A 23,342-nucleotide genomic window follows, 5' to 3' on the forward strand; every position below is an offset into this window, starting at 1 on the left:
CTGTAAGAAAAAAATAATCAAAAAGTAATCATGTTTCCCAGACGTGACGTGGATGTGAGCAATGCCTTCTTTTTGCACACAGGGAGCACTGCTATACAGCTCAGTGGGGAGCACCAACAATGTGCAACCAGTATGGAAATTGGCAGTTGACTATTTGCAACTATAGTAGAGTGGAGTGCTTCTCACCAAACAGGGTTAGTGGTAAAATTGAGAGAGGAGGTGGTATTTATCCAAAGGAAGAAAAAAAAACTTTAGAGCCATAAGTTCCTGTAGTTAACTATTCACAAAATTCTAAAAAGTTGACCTATGTGCCTTGGTGGGCAACTAGACCTTCGCCAAGTTGAAGGGCTATAATAGCTTACATCACAAATCTGTTTTGGGAATCAGATATTAATTCATGCAATAAGTGACATCTGTCCATTGCCAAGAACAGAAAGCATTAATGCCATTTCACATACTGCAGCCAACTTGCATTGATTGCTTTGTCGCTTTTTTATTGGCCATACAGTACAGTATAAATACATCACTGACTGTTTCCATAAAATCTATACACTTCGGTAAAACGCTGTCCTTCATGGAGAGATTCCATTCCCATGTCCATTCAAATAACCTGTGCATTTAGATTCACTCCCAATGTATTACGCATAGTGATGCGTTGAGCGTTCCTAATCTGGACGGAGACAGAAGACCGTTCCTAGTCAGGCGAGCAGGCAGGGTTTGCTGCTGCTTGATCTGTGCTACGATTGGCCGATGGATGCGGGGGGCTGGAGGTTTCGCAGCTTCTTTGCTTGGCTGCAATCTTCATCCAGGAGCGATGCGGAGACAATAGGGCAACGCAAGGAAGCCTGAGAGAGGAATCGGCTCGCTCAGCAAGTTGAAATTGTACTAGACTGTGTTTCAGTCGATATCAATATCTGGAATTTAAACGATATATGTACAAAAGAACAGAATAAGAACACATTGATCTGGCATCCTTTATTGCTGGTTAAATTTCCAGCTTTAAATGGAGAGACATTGAGAAGCCTCTGCGTGCATTGCAGATTGAATGGTAAGTAACCGGATGAATAGCAATGATATCAGCTATACATTGTTTTTCATCGCCATTGCTAATTGCACGGTTTTGTGTACTGGCGCATGCAAAAGTGAATTTGGTTTGAATGAAAAGCACGCATGCTTTATTTTGTGTTACGTAATTATTAATGCAATGCTTCATTCTTAATTATTACGACAGAATATATTCCTACATTTGGTGTATGTTATGCACTATTATTTTAAGAGTCATGGATGTGAGACACTTGATTTAATTGGTTAGCTGTGGATTCGGTTTAACAGTAGCGCATCCGTTTTTGAATATTTAGTTTGGTCTTAATTGTTTGCATTTGTATTTACATTTATGTTTACAATGTCCCAACGCTATTTACTGAAATTCAAAACAGGCTAGATGAGAACAATGGGTTTATTTCAAACATAAGTTACATATTGTCACAATTTTGGGAATATGTGAATTGTAGTTACCTTGTAATTGGCAAATGTTAACATTCACAGGCAGATTGTCTAAACAAAAGCAAAATGCTGTGTTTAATGAATCACTGGCTAAAACAAACCTGTATGTGTGCAAATATGTGATGAACAAAGGGGTTGTTTATTACATCATGTGTCATGTGTGTATGTGCAAACAAATGCCCACACTGGTGTTAACAAACAGCTGTACAAGTGATTGCATTGTCTGTGACAGCATCAACACATACTCTCAAAGCTCTCTCAATCTCTCTTCCCATTGCTCTCTCTCTCTCTCTCTCTCTCTCTCTCTCTCTCTCTCTCTCTCTCTCTCTCTCTCTCTCTCTCTCTCTCTCTCTCTCTCTCTCTCTCTCTCTCTCTCTCTCTCTCTCTCTCTCTCTCTCTCTCTCTCTCTCTCTTTCCCTCACTCTGTCTGAACACAGACACACACGTGCAGACACACACATGCATACTCATGGTCATACCCATAGCAGCTGGTGCAGTCTAATGTAGTTACACACTCACTTTGCTCTGTATTATAATTTCACTGTATTGGCAGCATTTGTGTCATCACACACTGCTGCCTGGACATTCTGCACAGCCTAATCAGTAGCTGTCTCTTTCTCCATCTGTGTTTATACCCTATTCTGGGGTATGGAAACTATTCCAAGCCTGATCCTCTGTAGGCCTTTGTGCTTAGCTGCTAGAGGTCTGTCCAGCGGTGGCAGCCGTAGTTCAGCTATGCTGAGGTGGACTGAGCTGGGTCTGACTCAAATAATGGAGAAAGAACAGCGCAGATCCTGGGCCTTGGGAACTGCATGCTATGTGTTGTCCTCTCCTCAAACAAGGGTCTGATTTGTCAATAGCCTCTAGCAGGCAGAAACCTGCAGCACTCTGTAACTGCAGGCAGTGTATATGCTTACTTGAATGCATATCTTTAAAAAATCTGCAAAAATTAAAGAACAAAAAATGGAACACAAGATAAGGAGAGCCTCATCTTGAATGGTTACAGTACTGAATGTGCAGTTTTTAAAGGCTTTAATTGTAAATTAAATGCTCAAAAGACTCTTTATGCACCAGAGGAAATGTATCAGGAGACCACAGTGATTGGCTGCTGACTGTCTGGGGCTCCTCCTGTTTTTGGAGAGCGGTTTCTGTGGCTGCAGATGCCAGGCAAGGCAGTAACCATCTCGTCTGAGCTGTGGCTGAACAAACACAAAAGAGATGCAGTCAAGCCAGATCCTTTGATGTGCTCCAGAACTCCATAAACACTCCATGTGCACTACTACTCACAGCCAACAGCCCACACACCAGTATGTACGGTACATCCTGGAGAAGAACAGGACACTAGGGGCTCTCCAGGCTTGAGAAGCAGTTAAAAATTCCCCGGAACCCTAGAGTGGTGGCCCTACAGCTGAATCAGTGATTAAACAGAGAAGCTCCACTCTGTCTTTACATCTTGCATCAAAATGAAAAAAAGAACAGTACAAAAATTCTGGTTTCACCTCCAAGCTTTCCCCAGGCACAGGTGTCTGAGAGCAAAAATTTAAATTATTCAACTGAAAAATTACTCAATTTATAGTGCCCACTCATCTTGGGTAAAGCATGGAAGCAATAATTGAATCTAGTTAATTTCCCTTCTCTCAGAATCATTGAACATGAAGCTTAACATCTGTGTCTTACCCAGTTTTATACAAGCAAACTCTTCCTGTGTTACAGTCAGAAAGCTTTGGAGAGATAAGGTTCCAAGCCGTGTGCTCTGGCCACACCTCTAATAGTATAGAAGAAAGTCTCAAATTGTTCAATGTATTTGGTTGGCTGTTCACCCAAACACATACACACACACACGTGCATGGATGCATGCACACACACACTATATTATTTCTTCATTGAATGATATCATAATATAATAATTCAATTATCAAAAACATAAGCAGCCACTCATATTTACAGATATTTTCAAAAACCTAACCTAAGACACAATAAATCCCGAAAGATCTCAGACCAACGTGGCATATGGGATAGCATGAGTAAATATGTACAAATCTGTTAAAATGCACGTGTGAAATTTTAATACAATACAAGTTGATACCTGACTGGACTACTTAATTATGATCACGGAAACCAATTATTGTATGAGAAAAAAATTAGTTCCACAGCAAATGTTAAATTAGCTATACCAGTATCTAGCAGGGTTTTTCCTGAATTAAAATGTCTTAGCTGGGCCACCAAAGTATTTTTTCAAGCCGCCTAAGCTGCAGATGGCCCGTGCATTTATAGGTACAATTTGGTCATAAATTATAGTGCATTTCAAGTTTTTTAACTTTTGACTGTTTTCAAGTTTACCTTAGACATGCTAAATTAACTTGTCTTAGAATCCGCTTAATTGCATGAAAGAATGAAGCAGTAGACAGAGAGTTCCCTCTCTGACATTCATGATAGATGTGTTTTTAACAAAAACTGCCTACATCGTTGGGCAATTGTTGGTTCATTTATGATGCATCTGAGGGCTTTTAACATATATTTATATATTTTTATTATGCTATGTGATTGCACATAATTTCTAGAAAATATCCAAAATATCCCATAATGGTTAAATGCAAATATGCAATCTCTTTACAATGGAATGAATGGGAAATGGTTGGTTTTGGATTTGGAAATTCTATGCAAATACCCAAATTATGCAATAATTAAGTGGATTCTACTGTATCATCCTTAACCTCCACAGTGTTTGCCTGTATGTGCAGATTGAATGGAGAAATCTAATTCTGAAAAACCTTTTATTTTGTTTCAGTGACAAAAACGAAGGTACAAGCATTCTTTTAGTGAATCTATAAAAATAATTTAAATACAGTAAGGTGGTGCTTGTGTGGATTCATTTAGTTAAAAGATTAATGTTGTAACCTTTGTTTGAGTGACAAAAATTAAATGCATTTCAAGAATGCAATTCCAAACACCATCATTTCTGTAGAATTACCCCTTACAATGTGGTAATTCTTCAGTATAGACTACACCCCCCCCCCCATTTTGGCACTTACAATGTGTAAACCGTCATTAAATATTTAACTTCTTTCAATTCTAAATGTTTGCCACGTTTTATTTTTATAGCCTACATCTCAATGCATTGTGGTGGTCTCTTGAAGACTTTACAGTACTTTACATTCTAAATCTAGCTAAATATAGGGAGACAACGCCTCGAGTTGAAGGTGGCAGTAAAGCTGGCCTGTCTGCAGTCGCTATCACACAGTCACCACCTAAACCCTATTTTGAGCCAGTAAAAACCCTGGCAAGTATAAAGTAAAATACAGTGTAGGAAAAGTACAGAGATATTATTTAAAGTTGTGCATGTTTCTATGATCCTACAAATAGCAATTGGCGAGTCTCGATGTCGACAGCTATGGATTTCATAACTTGGATAATATTCAAGGTGGTTATGGGATTTTCAGGCTCTGGAATTGCATTTTCTGGTTGAAACGTACAAAAAATAGGACAATTTCACATGAAAGGAATACAAATGCTCTTTCTCATATCATCAGATAAGTCCTTTTGAAATATACAACCAAGAAAGCCCTCGTGCTCTAAGCCAGTCAGATTGCCAATATAATCAAAAGCGCTTATGGCACATTCTGTAGTGAGAATGTAGGTCATGTGCACTGTTTGTTGTCTGAAAATGACGACAGACTGTTTCAGTATGCTATTTCATTTTTCATTTTGTTTGAATCCATATAAAGAAAAAAAACCCATGCTCTCTGTTACCACCTTGTAACAAAACAGACATAAGCGACAGTGGTAAATTTGTGCGGTTCCAGCACTCTCTGTCTGTGCTTCTCACTATTTGTGTTCTTTGAAACAAAGAGTAGTTGTCTCATGGTGCTTTGCAGTGGTTCTGCTAGCTTGGTAGTGCTTTGTTAATCTGTTCTTCTGAATGTGCTGTTAAAGTGAACACAGACATGCAGGGAGGATTGTCATTTAGTTGCTAGCTTTCACACCCCTGCTGTCTAAACGCAGCATAGCCGAGAGGATGCTTCATCCCCTCCATCAAGGTGTTAAAATGCTAGAGAAAGAAACGTGTTGAATAAATTTTATGTAATTGGTCACTGAGGACATTGCAATTTTTGCCATTTACCAAGTGGTTTTAATTTCAGTTGTATACAGAATATAACTGCTGCAGCTCAAGTCCAGTCATCCTGGTGTTTTTTTGGTGAGGTTTAGGATTATGAATTGCCTGGAGTGGGGAGTGTGAGGCAGGTGTAGCTGAAGTTGTGCTGCACAGTCCTAGGTACATGTCTAGCGATTGTCTCTTGAAAGTTGCCTCAGGTGTTCTTTAGTTTAGCTCCATAGACTGAAAGGTTTTTCAGCTGGGGAACACATTTTCTGTGTGCTGTAGGTGAATGTTTTTGATCCCTATGTGTTATTTGAATGGTGTAGCATTGGTCTGTTGACTAGAAGGAACACACTTTGTGTAGCACATTGAGGAGTGTGGTTCAGTCATCATGGAGAAGATTTTGTTTGTACCTATGGAACATGTGAAACATGGCAACTGCTGTTCTAGTAACATACCACTGTAAAGAGGAAATGTACCAAATGTATTTCTGTAAATTCAAACTGCATTGTGTTATGTAATAAAGTGAATAGCTGGAAAAAATAGACCAGGGCTTTCAAAAGCATTAAAAAGGCAATTAACAAAGAGGACCAGCTCTCTGTCAGCATCTGGAGGATTTCATGTTGATTAATCTGGCTGTAGCAATATTAGTGTTCAAGCAATCTTTGCAGGATTTGTCTAGTTTTGTTCTTGTATTCTGAAATGTAACTACCATTCTTCATCCCTCAATGAGAAGGTATGATTTACAGACCTGTTCTAGTCACCTATATTTTTGTTGCCGATGTTCAACATACAGACATTTGCTCATGTTTTATTATTGTCTGCCTTGCACAGTGCTGAGGTATTGATTTAACCTTAGAGATGATTATTAATGCTAAACACTTGTGCTGTCAACAGCACTTGCTACAGGGTGGGATTTGGCAAACATAAAAGGTCAATGTAACTGAATATTTTCATCGCGTCATTCTTTTTTCTCAGGGGTGGTGGTTCACTGGGGACTATGGATGAGTGGGAATCAGACTCCCATTGTTCCATAGTTTAAATTCTGGTCCTGCTTTCATCCCCTGCTCATTATGGTCTCCCCAGAATCTGCAATGGTGCTGTCATTAATTGTGAAGTGTGTCTTATAATCGGCTTTGGATAGATGGAAAAGAGAGACCATAAAATGTGGTCGAGTTCATTTACCCGTGTGGTGCTGTGTCCATAGCCGCAGTGTTGATGCAGCACGCACCGCGATTTCACTGTCAGAGCAAGTCACCGCACGCGGTCTGTGTTTGCTTGCTGCTTGGTGCTCAGGCTGCAGCACGAATGCAGCTTTCAGCATCACTGAATGTGACTCACCACTCTATTTTATATTATGGCATGTTGATGACCAGCCAGGATTATTCAGTCCACCGAAGCTAGATTGCAGTATGATCAATAGTAATGGCACGGTAATGTCAACATCAATACAGGAAGAGGCCAGATGACACGTGTGTAATTGTTCTGTGCCATAACACACTCTGTAGACCACTGTCTGAACCTTTGTGGTGACTTTTCTAACGAATTAAAGGGCTTATCAGTATTACATTAAGTGCAGCACTGGACACAGCTGGGGCCCCTCAATATGATTCTGTTGCTATGCCCCCACCAATCATTTTGCACTTGAGGAATCTGTGAAGGGCATACTGTCTGACACCCAGTGCAAAAAAAACATAGCACAGCTCTGAGGTCCCCCATTTAGCGGGATGCTATTCCTGCAAAGTTTATTCATTACCAGTGCATGGACTCAAGTACGCAGGTAGCAGGGCTGTTTCTGGGTGCCCAGGCTACAAAGAAGCTCTTGCCCATTGAAGAAAACAGTCAGTACCTCCTACTGTAATGAACATAGCTCAGTACTCTCAGAAGCCCTCCTGGGAACTGCAGCAACATGAATATTCCAGTGACAAAGCCATCTGCGAGTATTGGCTGAGTCTGCATCAGAGGCATGTTTTTTAATTGGCTCCTCCACTTGATTTTCCCCCTCTCATCTTTAAGCCCTTAATTTAGTCAGAGTGGTAGGGGCACACAGCCTGGGTCCCAGCTACATCTGTGAATGTGTGATCTTTACCTGGCGCTGCTTATTTCCAGCAGGAGGCTGCAGGCCTGTGTTGGTATCAGCAAGGCAGCAGGGGGTCCTTCAGCAGCTCTCTGCTCCCTTGAATGATGCTCTCACCCAAACGGCAGGAACAGACGGGATGTATCAGACACTTCCTGCCTCATTCAGCTCGTGCATCATTCCTGTCTCCTCTCTTGTAATCAGAAGTCGAAATGTGCATTAATGATAACTGTGCAGCTATCATGTCTGATATTTGACTAGAGTAAAGATACGAACAGGCTATCAACTAAGTTTGGTGCAATAGGAACACAAATCTGACGGCAAATGACATGGTACCAAGAAACATATATCGAATCTGGTGCAGAAGCTGTGGAACACCTACCTTCCAAATGTAATGTTGAAGATACAATGCAGGGTCACACCGAAGCATTTCAAAATGAAACCCATTGTTTCTCTGCTTGACACTTGTCATTACGGAGATGGATTGGGACTATTGAATTTGTGGCAGGCTGGCATCCTGCACTTGTACGTGAAGTTATTTTATGGCAGAGAAGTTGGAGTACGCTCAGACCCCATGAATCATAATGGCAGGAACACAACTTCCATTTTGTTTTGGACAGAGATGTGCCTGTACACACAGAGAAAGCAGTGCTTATAACAGCTGCCAACACCACTGGAAGTCTGTTTAATAAGTCCACCTCCAGGTTATTGAATTCCTGAGTTGATATAAAAATTTTTTTAAAAATTCTTTGTTAGAAGTGGCTGAAGGGTAGCATTGATGTGTTGAAAAAAGCAAGGGGCTGGGGATAGGGGCCTGAAAAAACAACAAAACTATTTCGTAAACACCAACATGCCTGTCATGTGCTGTAACCTGCAGTGCAAACTAAGCACTTCTGATCTCTGGCAGTAACAAATTGCTCCCTGTGATTACAGCAACCACAGTGCTGCCAACATAGGAGCTATCTACAAAAACTAACCGCTGACCACTACCACAGCACTGCCTGCAATCTTCACTGCATATCTGTATAGTGCCTCAGTCATCATTTGTGATGATCTTGTGATAAATGATATTATATAACCTGGGTCGGGATGTCAGTGAATGGAGACAGTCAACATGGAGACAGTAGTGTGTTTGTAGTTGTGAAGAGTAGAGCACAATAAATACATAGATAAATATTTCAATGAATAAGCAGATAATTCATTTGAAAACTACAGGCTCCTTTTTTCATGGTTAATTTATCAAGTCAATTTATCTTTCTTTTTGTCAGAAATATCAAAGGTGGAAATGGCAACTTATTGTTTCTCGTTTGAATGCAAATGTTAATTCTTTATTGGGGATATAAGGGTTACGCAAGAGTTGATTAAATGGGAATACCGCATGCTTGTAGCAATAACGTAAGTAACAGTCATTCTCATTTACTGTAAAAGGGACAATGGAATCATTTCATGCCGTTGTATAGATGAGATGGAATTGTAAATAGCCAGGGTTCTGGTAGAACTGGGATTGGGTAAGCTTGCTCCATGTGCAAAACGTTGTGTTATATAATGTTGAGCTGGCTTCATCTTAGCACACAGAAATAATATGTAAATCTGAAGTATTTTGACTTTAGAATAGGATAAAACAGCATGGAAGAGGAAATTGTATTCATCTGGAAATAACCTTCCTTTAAATTCAACTATAATGAGACAGCAGTATGTATGTGTGTGTGTGTGTGTGTATGCGGTGTGGGGGGGGGGGGGGGATACAAGGGCAAATGTATACATTTGATATCATGAAATGCATCATAAAAATCGTTCTTGGTTACTGCGCAGATTTTATGCAGTGTCAGTGTTTTACACAATTACGCCTAATCTGTGGAATTGTCTTAATATTTAATTGTGTCAATTACTGTGTCATTGAAAGCTGTGTTACTTCTTTAAAGTATCTTACAAAACATTTATTTTGCATGCAAATAAATAATTATATTAAATAATATTTACTATAAAATATTACTACAGTACTACATATTCTTACTACATATGGTTGTTGCGAAACTGATGCCAAGGTGCAGAGTAATTTGTTTTTTTTATGATGCTTACTGTGGCAATTTGTTTCAGCCAAATGCATCTGCTGCCGTAAGTGTGTTTTTGAAAATAGGGCAAAGCTGGCTTTAATGATTCTGTGATGCTGAAAGAGAAATGTGATAAGGTTGCATTAAAATGATGCATCCTTCTTCTTAACCTTACTTTCAAGTTTTTGATTTTTAATATTAAATGATTTTTTAATATTTAAATGATACCTTACCAAGCATTATCTTCAGAGCGAAAGTAAAATGATAACAAGGATTGTATTGAGCAGTGGTTTTGCATGATCTTATAATTCATTTAACAGACTTTCCTTTTCTGATGTGCAGGTACTCTAGCTTAAAAATACTGTGAGGTCACATGAATGACATGATGGTTTTCTTTCTTTTCTTGCCCCCAGTAACACCAACCAGCCAATCATCCTACTCCACGTGTAGCCTGTCCTTGTGTAAGAATGAGTTCCTCTCCCCTTGTGTCCCGGGCATCCATCGACATCCTGGAAGAACTGCAGCTTATTGCAGCCCAGAACCTGGAGAAGTTGGAGGTCAACAAATACTATGAGGTCATACGTGAGCTGGGCAAGGGGACTTATGGGAAGGTGGACTTGGTTATCCATAAAATTAGAGGTAAGCTTGCCTGATCTGGTCATTAGGAAAATATGCATTACATTTTTGATGTATTGAAGATGTAAGGTTCAATACTAATCTATACAGCATATCAAATGACTTCAAACAAATATGTACACTTAATGTCATAAAGCTTATCAATAATTGGCAGCATTTGTTCCTTCCTAGAAATTATTTAATTGGAATTAATCTTTCTATATTTAGCTTTCTTTTTTAAGCAAATAACTAAAGATCAATTAATTAATTAATTCAAAGAATTAAAAAAAAAATCTGAGAATTGACAGTCAGGAAATACATAAATTGGTTTGCACTGTATTCGTAGAGCAGTCGATTTATGGGCTGCAATAAGAGCCAACTTCCATTCAGCCTCCTTCATTCTGGTGTGCACTGTCTGCAGAATCCTATAATGCCTTTCAGTGTCCTACAGTTCTTGATGTGGAGCATCACATGGAAAGCCTGGGCGGCCATGTTGCTAGGCTACACAATCGCAGTGCTGGGCTCTTTATATTCACTCCATCTGAGATCCCTTGAATTGTATTTGTTGTATGAGCAGGTTTATGGCTTTATAGCCTAATAACATTTCAAATGAGGCCTTGCAGTGGGGTATTACTGATGCAGACTGCCTTATAAAAGAGACTTACAGCCTTCTCATGAAGCTCACTGTCTTTAAAATACAGATTTAATATAATGACAAAATATGTGAAAAGGAACCAGTTAAATATGAGCTATGTCTGTTTTAGCAATTGGAAATTGGTTTGGTATTGACTACACATGATAAGACCATTTTATATACCATATCACAGCTTCACAGTTTCAAACTCTGGTCATTGAGTAAAATAATATAAATAATAAAACATAATATAGTATAAAGAATGAACCCATCGATCCTACAAGGAGCTATATATTAAAAACAAACCTAAAAATTAACCCCTGTAATAGTAAATAAAGCATAAGCAAGAAGCTTCCTTATTAAGCTGGTTGATAGAGAACAGCAGGTGGCTGTTGAGTGGTTGTTATTTGTTGTGAGTAGTGTAAACCAACCGGAGGAACAGTTTTGCGAGCAGTGTTTAACATGAAAAAGCTTCACTAGATGCCTGGTAATTTTCCTCAGGTTTTTGGGCATATTTCCTCCAGGACTTCTTGTGTTGCAGTATTGTCTACTTCCTGTCACTTTGTACAAGTATGCCATTGTGGCAGAAAGATTGGACTCTTCTGGTGTCATCTTCTCTTGATTACTAGCTTACATTATTACCTCCAGTCAGCTCAATTTGACTTGCCTTCCCAAAACCAAAAAATGCACAGAAGTGTTTGTTACAGTTTTTTAAATAATTCTCAGAAGGATTGTGAACCCCCTCCCCCCGACACGCATTAATATTGTTTGTTATTATGTGGAACAGTCTCTAATTCCTCAGATCTGTTCATTGAAGAGAGGCTGTCCTAGTTAAGGCTTTCTGTTTGTTATTCTGCTGTTATGTAAAAGATGAGATGTGGTCATTAAGCCAGAGGCGTAGAAAATATTTACTATTCAATTCCACTATAATTTAAAATGTACCAATTTTTAAGAGTCAATTCATTTCGCCTAGTTACCTCAATTTATCATTTTTTGCAGGGCCCTGCGAGCAAGTTTTACAGATATATTAAACATGCTTGATCATTACGGCATTAAGTAGGCTGATTAGCAATTTGCCAGTTGCTGAAACATTTCTGTTTTCTTAAAAATTTCTCATTTCCAGGCACAAAGATGGCTTTGAAGTTCCTCAGAAAGAAAACCACAAAACTGAAGAGTTTTCTGAGAGAGTACAGCATCTCACTCTACCTCTCACCTTGCCCTTTCATCATCAACATGTTTGGAATAGCGTTTGAGACAGATGACTACTATGTCTTTGCCCAGGAGTACGCCCTTGCGGGAGACCTCTTTGACATCATTCCTCCACAGGTATGATGGATTGGATGTCATCAGGATTCGGTCTAATGAAAGAGAGGATTTCATTGTTTGAGAGCACTGTTCATTATTATACATTGTTGTATTCTTATTTACAATATATGTTTCAGTCTGGTTTCATTGAAATGTCATTCTCAGGCTTTTGCTGCATGCCAATGGTTACTAAACATCACAATTCAATTGTCACCCTCACACTGTGTACTGGGCATCACAAGACATATACTAGAGATTCATAATTAAAAGATTAATTTGCTGAGGTTTTTGCTTGACTGCTTTTTGTTTAGCCAAGTATAATTTTAGTCAGGTTTGTGTTTGATGTATAGCATTATATAAATGAGAGCGTAAAGAAACAAAAGTAACAGGCTTAAAATGTCAGTCATAACAGGTGCAAAAATACCTCAGAGACACTATCAGCTCTAAATTAAGCAGAAACATATTGAATTGACAAAGACAGGGTCACAGCCAAAATAGTTCAAATAGTTCAAAGTTCAAATTCCACATGGGTTAATTCTGATGTTCTCTTGTGCATAATACTTCAGTAAATATCCTGTCATAAGACCAACCAAATAAAAATAATTATAAGAGAAAAATATGGTACTAGAGAATTATAATTAGTGGATACTATAGTTTATTATTTGGAATAATATTGTATGCTGAAAATTGTACTATGACGCTGGATTCTGAGTAGTGCTGTGCAGTGTTTGGAACAGTTTTCCCATTCTTGTGTGTTCCTTGAGAGGAAATTTCGCCTCAGGAGTAACGGAGGTGCTCAGTTCTATTCTTTTCTTGTCTGTGTGCTTGTGCCGTGTAGCCTCACATAGCCTGTCTGTAATACTGTCTCCTTGAAAGTGAGGGTTTTTGTCTGCAATGCTTCACAGGTGGGCCTCCCTGAGACTGTGGCCAAACGCTGTGTCCACCAGGTGGCTATAGCACTGGACTACCTGCACTGTAAGAAGCTGGTCCACCGCGACATCAAGCCAGAGAACATACTCATTTTCGACAAGGAGTGCCGGAAGGTCAAGCTGTCGGACTTTGGCATGACGCGTCGGGCCGGCTCCCCGGTGAAGCGTGTGAGCGGCACCATCCCCTACACGGCCCCGGAGCTGTGTGACGCGTCCAAGCACGAGGGCTTCTGCGTGGACTACAGCACGGACGTCTGGGCCTTCGGCGTGCTCCTCTTCTGCATGCTGACGGGCAACTTCCCCTGGGAGAAGGCCCTGCCCTCGGACACCTTTTACGAGGAGTTTGTGCGGTGGCAGCGGCGCCGGACGGGCACTGTGCCCTCCCAGTGGCGACGCTTTACGGACGAGGCCCTGCGCATGTTCCGCAAGCTGCTGTCCATCGAACAGGAGCGCCGATGCACTGTCAAGGAGGTATTCGGCTACTTCAGCCACTGCTGGATGCTGGACAACGAGAATGGGAACGGCCACCCGACCGAGCTGAGCTCCTCCTCATCCGAAGAGGACCTGCTGGTGGACCGCATGAAGCAGCAGACGCTGTCGCCCATCTGCGGGGTGGCCAAGGGCGGTGTCATCATGGAGCCGGCGGCCCACCACTTCTCCTCCGTCTCCACCAACAGCTCCCTCTCGTCCACCAATAGCTACGAGCGCGTGCCCCGCGACAACGCCGCCAGCAGCCGCATCCTGGTGACCACGCCCATCGAGATCTGCGTTTAGAGAGTGCTGAGTGTGGACATGGGACTATCTCCCTCCCCATGTTCTCAGACACACACACACAGGCACGTAGACATACTGAAGCAATCATAAAATCAAAGGATCAGAAACAAAATAGAAAATTAGAAAACTTCAGGACCACTCTGCACAGGGGGAGAGGAATTAAGAAAAAAATGAAGACACAAACCCTCCTAGTTACAGCTGCTGTTTGGCATTAATAACTACATTAAGCTATTCAAAAGAAGCAACCTCTGTCTCCCCCAACAAACATTTGTGAAGACAACACTGACTCTTGGAGCTCAACCTCAGCTCTGTTACTCTGAGGGAAGTTGTGATGTTGTCTTAGGGAGTTGTGCGTATGCTTGCATACAGTTTCCATTTCAGTGCTTACAGTCAAATAGGCTAAACAAGGAACACATCATCAATTAATGAAGAAAAGAAAGAAAACATGAAAATACACAAGGGAAAGGCAATCTCAGCTGAGCTGCTGTACTGGCATTGTTACAGCTTTTAAGTTGACCAAAACTTATTTCTTAAAGCAATACGTTTAACAATTTCCTGCAAAAAAAGAAAGAAAAAAGAACAAGAATTGAATTTTTTAAATGCACGCAGAAGATGCTGGAAGAAGTAGAACATTTGACTGATTTAAGCAGAGCCAAGAAATTCAGATGGACAAACGAGACCGATCTATTTCTTTGTATTTTCGAAGCTGTTTGAAATGCAGCACTTTAAAAAAAGAAGAAAAAAAAAAGATTACCTTGCAGAATGTTCCTGAAGAAAAACAATGAATTGAAGTGAACATCAGTTGTGACGTTTACTGTAAATGCAATGTGAACTCTGGTACTGTGCGCGTGTGTGTGCAGGTGTGCAAGCGTGTGTGCATGCGTGTGTGTGTGCGTGCATGTGTGCGAGTGAACATGTGTGTGTGTGTGTGTGTGTGTGTGTGCATCTGTGAGTGAGTGTGTGTCTATGTTCCATGTGTGTGAGCTGAACATTCACTAAGGTAGTGCAACAGGTTTTTTTGCCTTGGGTTTAATTAATTAATTGATTATTTATTTATTTGAATCCTGTATTCTCAGAAATATATTTTTTCTATTGATTTTGTAAAGTAGCTTTAGATGTTGGGCATTTGACTTATTTTAATACTTATTTTAATAGGTTTGCTATTGTTCTTGTGCCAAACACATTTGGCACCGTGCAGCCATTCTGCAATGTTTAACTCATGGATTTAATCCTCCTTGGCAAAGGAAGATCTCATCAAAGTTTCTGGAGATCTTGGTTGTGTCATTAACACAAGTCGGCAGAGATTATAGTAGCATTACATGCTTTTTACTTTAACTGTTGGTGAGATTATCAGTATTTGCATGATTTTTGACCAATGGGATGTTCATCCCTTATGTCTCCTCCACTTGACCACCAGCTTGGACACCCCACAAGGCTTCCATCGCGATGTGATGGGATGTGCACGTGTGCTTCCAGATGCCACTCATGTGTGCTGAGCACAGACAGACAGAGAGGGTGGGAGGTTTGCAGACTGTTGGTGTCACCATGATGAAATGTATCAGAGGCTTTTCACGTGTTGCTGTGTGAAAATAAACCATATGGGGTTCATACTTTACTATGTTAATTGTAATGGTTGTAAAGGGGCATTTATATTCATGCGCAGGCAGCCTATATAAGTGCGCAAAAGTTGGTGAGAGCTGTGATCTCCCATGTGTATTGTACTCCACTGGCATAGCTCTTTTTTCCTATGTCACTCTATCTGAGCTTTTTGATGGACTTTAACTGGTGAGACTATGTAACTTTGAACACATCAGAAACTATTTTCAGGTCACTGAGAAACGCAGAATTTGCATATATTCTTACCCATGTTCCTAAAATATGACTGCTATGTCATTTTTAGAGGTACTGCTTTCATATGGATACCCTGTGATGAGGTAACTATGATCCCTAATTGAATCATTGCCAAAACATTACCTAAAAGTTCTATTTAAGTATGGAAAAATGACATTCTTCCACTTAAAAACACGATGATAGATGATAAATCTGTAAACAGCATCACAGAATTGATGCCTGCTCTGAGGCTACTGTCCTGTCACCTGTCCATTTTTTTGCCACTTGAAATTTTATTCCTTTGACAATGATAGTTTCCATTGCAGAAACTTTAGGCTGCACATTTTCTTGTACATGGTAACATACATATTTGTTTGAAATATGTTGAAGAGATGTATTTTTACATGTTCTCTTGATTTCTTGTTTTTTTTTAAGCTGATGAAGCTGTTTTATGGTGCATTGTTGCAAATTTTAATTTTGTACAGCCGAAAAGAGTCAGCGATGACGTATGAAAGTGCATTTTTCAATTGCATGGAGATTAAAAAAACATATCGTTATGAAAACTGAACTGTGTCTATAAAAGATATGCGCAGATTGTTGTGATGTGAAATTTTGCTGTAGCACAATTTCTTGCATAATGTTCCAGAGTGAAAATTGTCGTCATGACTTCTCAAACAAATTAGGGCTAAAAAAAAGCGACAACCAGTAATTGTTAGTTTTTATTAAATGTGTTGTATTTGTATGCTGTTGTTCTTGTGTTACTGTCTAACCAAAATCAAGGAAGTACGTGTAGAGATTAGCTGCTGAGTTGTGTGGAGATATTATAGAGGGACTTCCTTTTGTACTACTGCAATGAGATTTTTTAAATGATTTGTTTTGATGGGATTTAACTTCCAGAAAAAACTTACCAAGATTGAAAGAAGTAAATTTGAAGAAGCAGATATTAGTTTTCTTACTTCAAAGGCTAAATTAATTTCCTGCTGCAAGTATGACTTATGCCTCATTACAAAAAAAAGACATTTTGTAATAGACTTCTTGTGTTTTTGTGTTTTCCAGACATATTTGCATGGATTTAGGATATTATCCTGGAGATACATTGTGGAAAATTACATATGTATAGGCTGCAGTATCCCCTTCAATTGACAGTGTAGAAGCAGGTCTCCTGACAGTTATTAAGGAGACGTTTTCCCTTACATGATGTGGACTGTTTTCCAGTGATGACAAAATGGCAATCCCTTGTCTATGTTGCATAGTGGTAGAGTGTCCTCACTCTGTGCTCAGGACATGTTCAGGACAAGGCTGGATACTACACCCTGTCATTAACTTGACCTCAGTGTGCTCTGACACAAAGACTCTTAACAGCAGCTCAATCTTGATTCAACGAGCATCATCAGTGGTACTGGGCAATTGGGCACTGTCACATGCCATTAACAAAAAAAAACAACAACAAAAAAAAGATTGAACAAAGAGGCCTCAGCAAAACTGTCATGATGTAATGTGTTGCCAGTAATGTAGTTGAAATTCCTTGTCTCTCTGTAAAGTGACATATTTTGATGCACCATGTTTTTAGTGGAGTTTTAGCCAGTAGGTAACACAATGCTGGAACTCGTGTCCAATGCAGTCATTGCAATACAAATGTCTTCCTGTAAGTTCCTTCTAATTTAATCAAAAATAAAAACAGAATAAAGCAAAATAAAACATTGAAGTGTCGCTTGAATTTGTTCCCTTTGAAGTGTGAGAGGCTCTTGAGGGCTGACAGCAGCCTGGTGGAGACAGGAAGTGGAACATGCTGGCAGAACAGACATTGAGAAGATTGCCACTAATTACATCATATCTCAGTACTGGAAGCCAGCTGGTAGCAGTAACAAGTACATTGTCACATTTCTTAATCTTCAAAGCAGTTGCTTGGGCTCTGATTGCCCATTTAAATTAAAATATTTGTATTAGTGGTTATTAGGGGCATTTTTTTCTTGAATGTGGCATTACTTGTAGCTGCACACTTGTCAATGTTTTTTATTCTCAGAGGACATAAATAGAAGCAATGTATTCATTAATAAATGAACAAAGTAGGAAGGAATGGTGTGGAAAAGGGGAGGAGGCCATGATCTGTGCCCCACCAGTATTACCATAGTGTAAAATGGACCCAGAATCTAGCTGCTATCTGGTCTGTAATCTGCAAACGGGATGAGTGCCCACTGAAGCTGACCTCTGGCATGGGAATCATCGGAGCGTCACACATCCTGCACAGCAATTACTGCAAAGCATGCTCATGCTGGCCCCCAGTCATGTTTAGCCGACAGCTATCGCTAACAGGATGGAGAAGAACAGAAGAAGAAAGCCCAAACACTTTCTATAAATATATACATACTGTATGTACATATACATTACATATTACATGCACGCACCCTTGACATGCAGTAACAGCACAACATACAGACGGGTGACAAATTAAAGGAAAAACCTGTATAAATGAGGGGAAAGCATAACGAATGCAGATGCTTCCATACAGGTGTACTGCATGACACAGTCAAGCAATTAACATCCTATCATGCTCTGTGACATGTATAAAAATGCTGAGCAGGCCCAGTTGACCTCAATTTTGGATCAAGACAGCAAGAGGAAAAGATCTAAGTGACTTTGAAAGAGGATTCATTATTGGGGCACAGATAGCAGGAGCTTCAGTCACAAAGACTGCTCTATAATGTTTCAATAGGAACAGCAACTAAAGTGATATCTGCATTTAGATCAATGGGAAAGACATCAGCTCGCCCAATGCATGCTGGAATAAGCTCTAGCACCCCCTGCAACCCCTTGGCTTGTGGTGGACCAACACCCTACTAAGACACTTTTCCTTCAATTTGTCACCTGTCTGTATGTACTACTAGAACTCATGCACGTGAGAAGCTGAACTGTGGAGAGGAGAGATGGCGTTACCCCAGCTGCCCATATAATTCACAATTACAAAAAAAGCAGCCCTTCCCACATCAGTGCACCTTCCACCCACTCTTGCTCTTGGTAACTCCAAACACAAAATAATTTAATGTCAATTTCCATTTATAATTTAGGTTCCATGACTAGTAAAACAAATGGCACATTAATGAGTGTCCTTGAGCATTGTCATGTGCTTCTGTGAAATGTATGCTTCTAACTGTGTGACCGTGACAGTGTTTGAATGAGGAAACAAACACATTGATTAATCCAGTAATCTCCAAGCAGTACTTTCCTGAATCCAAGGATGTTGGAGAATGCACAGCTCTCTCCTGGGCTGCTTTACTGTACTGCTATCTGTACTCAACTGAACACAATGAGATCAGAGCCCTGGATACAGATACAGCTAATACATACAGGGAACTAATGAGCCTGGTAAAGGACCCAAGGTAATAAAATATCAAAACAGGACACCATGTAAAATATAATTATACAGTATATTCATACAGTTGCATGTTGGAGCACTGGGTTGTTCAGAAACATCTTTATGTGACTGATAGGGGAGAAAATGAGTTCCTGCTTGGTCTGTGCTGACTGCAGTGTTTGACTGGTGGTTTTGCTTTTTGGACTGATGTCCCATGCTGACAACAACCTGCAAAGATGTCATGACGCTGTCTCCAGAGGCCACACAATGATTGTGGAGTGAGCCTGATGTGAGCGAAAGGATTAAATCGGAAAACAGCATAATGAGACAAACTAGGCTTTTCATCTTCCTCTCTCCTTTAATCTGCCAAATAAACAAGAGAGATAAGGTTTCATCATGAGAGCTAATAGGCATAGACACCCAGTCTTAAAACACAAGGCTGATTTGCTTCAGGAAAAGCTGAACCTAAAGCTCAGCTCCCATTGGATACTGCTCACCGTGAAAGATAAATAATATGCTTAAAAATATGTCTTCCGTGGTTTTGACCTTCTGTTTCAAATATTCATCGGTGCTTCTGGCAATATTAGAAGGCAATAAACTGGTGCTGCTCCTCCTGTATTTATTGATACCATTGTTGTGTGGGCAGGAGTCAGCCTGCTAAAACATCCTTTTTTTCTGAAGCTGAGATGGACTGGCATTGTAATTGAAATGTTCAGACTTTACAATTGTATCATACAATGAGTGTCATTACAATTAACGAATGTATCAGTGCTGAAAGGCATGGGAGTTTAGATATTAATAGGGAATAAGGTTCCGTGGCTCATGTTTGTGAGGCTTGATGATATCACTAGGAGCTACAGTGGTCAAGTACCAGCTCTTAGAGAGGACAGCACTATCTGCTATTCAAAGTCCACTTGCAGTGTGGGCAGCAGAGAGAGTTTGAATCTCACTAATCACACTCTTTCTGACCTCAACACAGCAGTCAGCTGAAACTAATCCATACTGAATATAATAATGAAAAATGATACGTCTTGAAAACCAACAGCTTCCAATGTACCGACAGAAAACAAAAGAGGTCTAGAGGTCATACAAAAACACATATATAATAGCAGCAGACCTGTTAAGCAGATGTAAGCTATATAGCATCACCTCACTTATTCAGTTTAACAAGAGAACCGTGCAGTACCACCTCCACCTCATTATGTAAGGTAAACACAGCATGCCTTGCGTCTGCTAAAGCTGACGTGGCCATTGCCAACAGCCTCTGGTGCTTATGATTTATGTCATTCACAATGTCATTATTCAGCAACAAGAACACCTCTTCATTACCTTTAAAAGCATGTTATATAACTAATTTAATGGGAAACAATTTGGGGGCACTGTCTGCTACTTACATTTACCATACAACTAATTGTCTCGGTTCATTCATACATGTACATTCTTTATCTCAATGTCATTTTTTAAAAATGAGATCATGAATGTCCCAGGTGAACTTTGATTTCATATTGCTGGGGTTGTTACTTTTGATACATTATGACATTTACAATTTTTCCTCTTCCAACCACTACAAGCAGTTTTTTACTAACCGACTATATATGTGACCACAGGAAGGCGCCAAATCCATCATTACAATGTCCCTTGCAGAAAGAGCACTTAAACACTTACAGACAGTAGTCACCAAATAACAAGGTAAACTTAATTTGTACGTATTTCTACTTAAATATGCCTTATATATACTGTAGTAATTTTTGAATGTGATTTTGGAAGAAACGACACTGTGGTAGATACCACTTTTCACTAAATTAAACACCATACAAATACTGTATTCAGGTCAAAATTTTACTAGTTTGCCAAGTCATTTGACAAAATTTTACCCTTGGTCATCCACTACAGTTATCTTCCATGGTCTACCAGGTTGTTTGCCATTGCTGAGCTAACTGGTGTGTTCTTTGCTCCTATCAATGTATTGAACCGTCGATTTAGACAAACCCAATGTTTCGGCTGTGTCTCTGATGAGTTTATCAAGAATTTTCTGCCTCATGATAGGCTGCTTTACTGGCAGTGACACTCATTTGGCCCTCATGCTGAGACAACAGCAACAGACTATAAATGCAAATTCCACACTGAGAATCAATTCCAGACCTTTTGTTAGCTTTCTTGTGCATGGACTAATGCAACAACACAGCTGATCAAAAAACAGCTGAGCAAATAATTTTGCAATTACATTTGATCCCCTAAAAGGAGAGAACTATGTAGAAAAATGGCTGCAATTCCTACACGGATAACCGATTACTGAAGTAAGTATCCTCAAAATAAAGATGACTGTCTGCACTTTAACCTCATATTCATTACTTTATTTCAAATCCTGTGCTGGAGAGCTAAAATAACAAAAAATGTGTCACTGTCCAATTCCTTACGCACTGCACAGTATATTCAAAAGTACAACAAATTACTCTATGGCAAAATTCCCTCAGTCACAATACCCTATAGATCGCCCATATGAACTGGATCACACACAGCATAGCTGAGAGGGATTTTAACATTATGCCAAACCAATCCTCAATCTAAAATACCACATATGGCGAGGAAATTCAGTCATTAGTTTGAACAGAGCAGTGGTTTCCAAGCTACTCGCTTGAATTTTTGTCATTGGGGCTGTACTTTGGCTACACCTCTTTCTACTCCTATAAAAAGGCTGTTCTTGGTTTTCATGCACAAAGGGAAGATAATATCCCATATACTGGTAAAGAAACACAAAGGTAGCACCAAAAAAAGACAAATGTTATGAAGATGGTGTGACTGGAAATATCCCTAATATTTGGCTTTGTCATTTCATTACTCCCCTTTCTGAAAACTGAAAAAGAAATAAAAAAAGGAATTACTGACTAGTTATTTGCCAGTAACTGCATTCAATAATGCTGTCCATTTCAACAGATGCCAATAAGCAAACTCCACATTTTCCTGAAAAATTAGAAAGGTTGTCATTTTAAATTAACAAAGTACATTTGCAATTTACTTTCGCTGGTATCTTTAAAAGTTCATAGTATCAATATAATTTAAAATCACATTTCCCCCCTAAGTATTAGTATAAGAATATCAGATTTGGATCAGCTCTTTCCACCTGTGAATTACAGTGTTTATAAAATTATATATTTAAAAAAAGCAAAACTTAAAACACTTTTCATGTTGGAGGACACACTTTATTTTGTACAAATTAGACAAATGACTCAAAATAAAATAAAAAAAATACACGCCACAGGCCAGTTGTTGCTGAGTTATAAGAACTGCCTTCAGTAACAAGCTTCAAAATGAAAGCACTTGATGCACAAAGATGATTTAGGACAAATGTATACTCATTTCATAAGTGCAACACATCTTTAACACTTACCTTTGCACATAGTACACAATGCTTGGCATAATTTAATTACAAATCATAAACCTGTACAAATGGCTTTAAAAAAAAAAAAAAGCAAAAGTTTACATTGACAGCTGTTTATCCAAATATAAAAATGCACACATCCAGGAAAAACTGGTGTAGAGGAATGTGAACAAACAGCCATAACAATGACTGTTGTCATAGCATCCATTCAGGTTGTAATTAATGAGAAAAGGAGCAGAAGACTGAGCGAAAACATGCAGGAGGAATTGAAGACTCATCAGTCAGAACAACAATTAGAATTACTGAGACTCAACCCTGAGATTTAGATCAATTTCATACATACAGAAAATCTGTCCATTAAAACAAAACGAAAAAGAAAACCCCTCAATTTCAGCAAGCAGGTTAAAAAAGGATGCATTGCTGTGTTCTATTAGACTAAATGTCGCACAGGGGAAGCATTTCGATTGCTTTCCCTGTGCAGCTATAAGACTAAATCAATTCCATTGCAACACTTGAAATGAGACAGATGGAACAAAGCATGTCAAATGTGAACACGTGTTCTTGGGCGGTGTGTGATTCTGGGGCACTTGCAGACAGTAACACATAAGGTATAACACAGGGCTACAGTCAAATGTCCACTCTGAGCAGGTTACATCACCATGCCATAGAAAGTGATCAACACCTACTGAAACTCACAGACCTCCAAAATAGAAGACTTCACACTGCAATGCAAAATACAAGATAACATATATGAGCAACTGTGACAACGCCCAAGACTCTCTTCGTAGTCTCAGTTT

At 39.5% G+C, this 23,342-nt stretch overlaps 1 protein-coding gene across 1 annotated transcript; it reads left to right on the forward strand.

Moving 5' to 3' along the window:
• Positions 1-521: 521 nt before the first annotated feature.
• bsk146 (brain specific kinase 146) lies at positions 522-17,514 on the forward strand. Its single transcript, XM_064323012.1, has 4 exons — positions 522-1,048; positions 10,141-10,366; positions 12,100-12,302; positions 13,187-17,514. Exons 2-4 carry the CDS (start codon positions 10,195-10,197, stop codon positions 13,982-13,984), a joined length of 1,173 nt encoding a protein of 390 aa, XP_064179082.1. The 5' UTR covers positions 522-1,048; positions 10,141-10,194; the 3' UTR covers positions 13,985-17,514.
• The last annotated feature ends 5,828 nt before the right edge of the window (positions 17,515-23,342 follow it).

Source organism: Anguilla rostrata, chromosome 2 (genome assembly GCF_018555375.3).
Source record: "Anguilla rostrata isolate EN2019 chromosome 2, ASM1855537v3, whole genome shotgun sequence".
In the NCBI taxonomy this organism is placed as follows: Eukaryota; Metazoa; Chordata; class Actinopteri; order Anguilliformes; family Anguillidae; genus Anguilla; species Anguilla rostrata.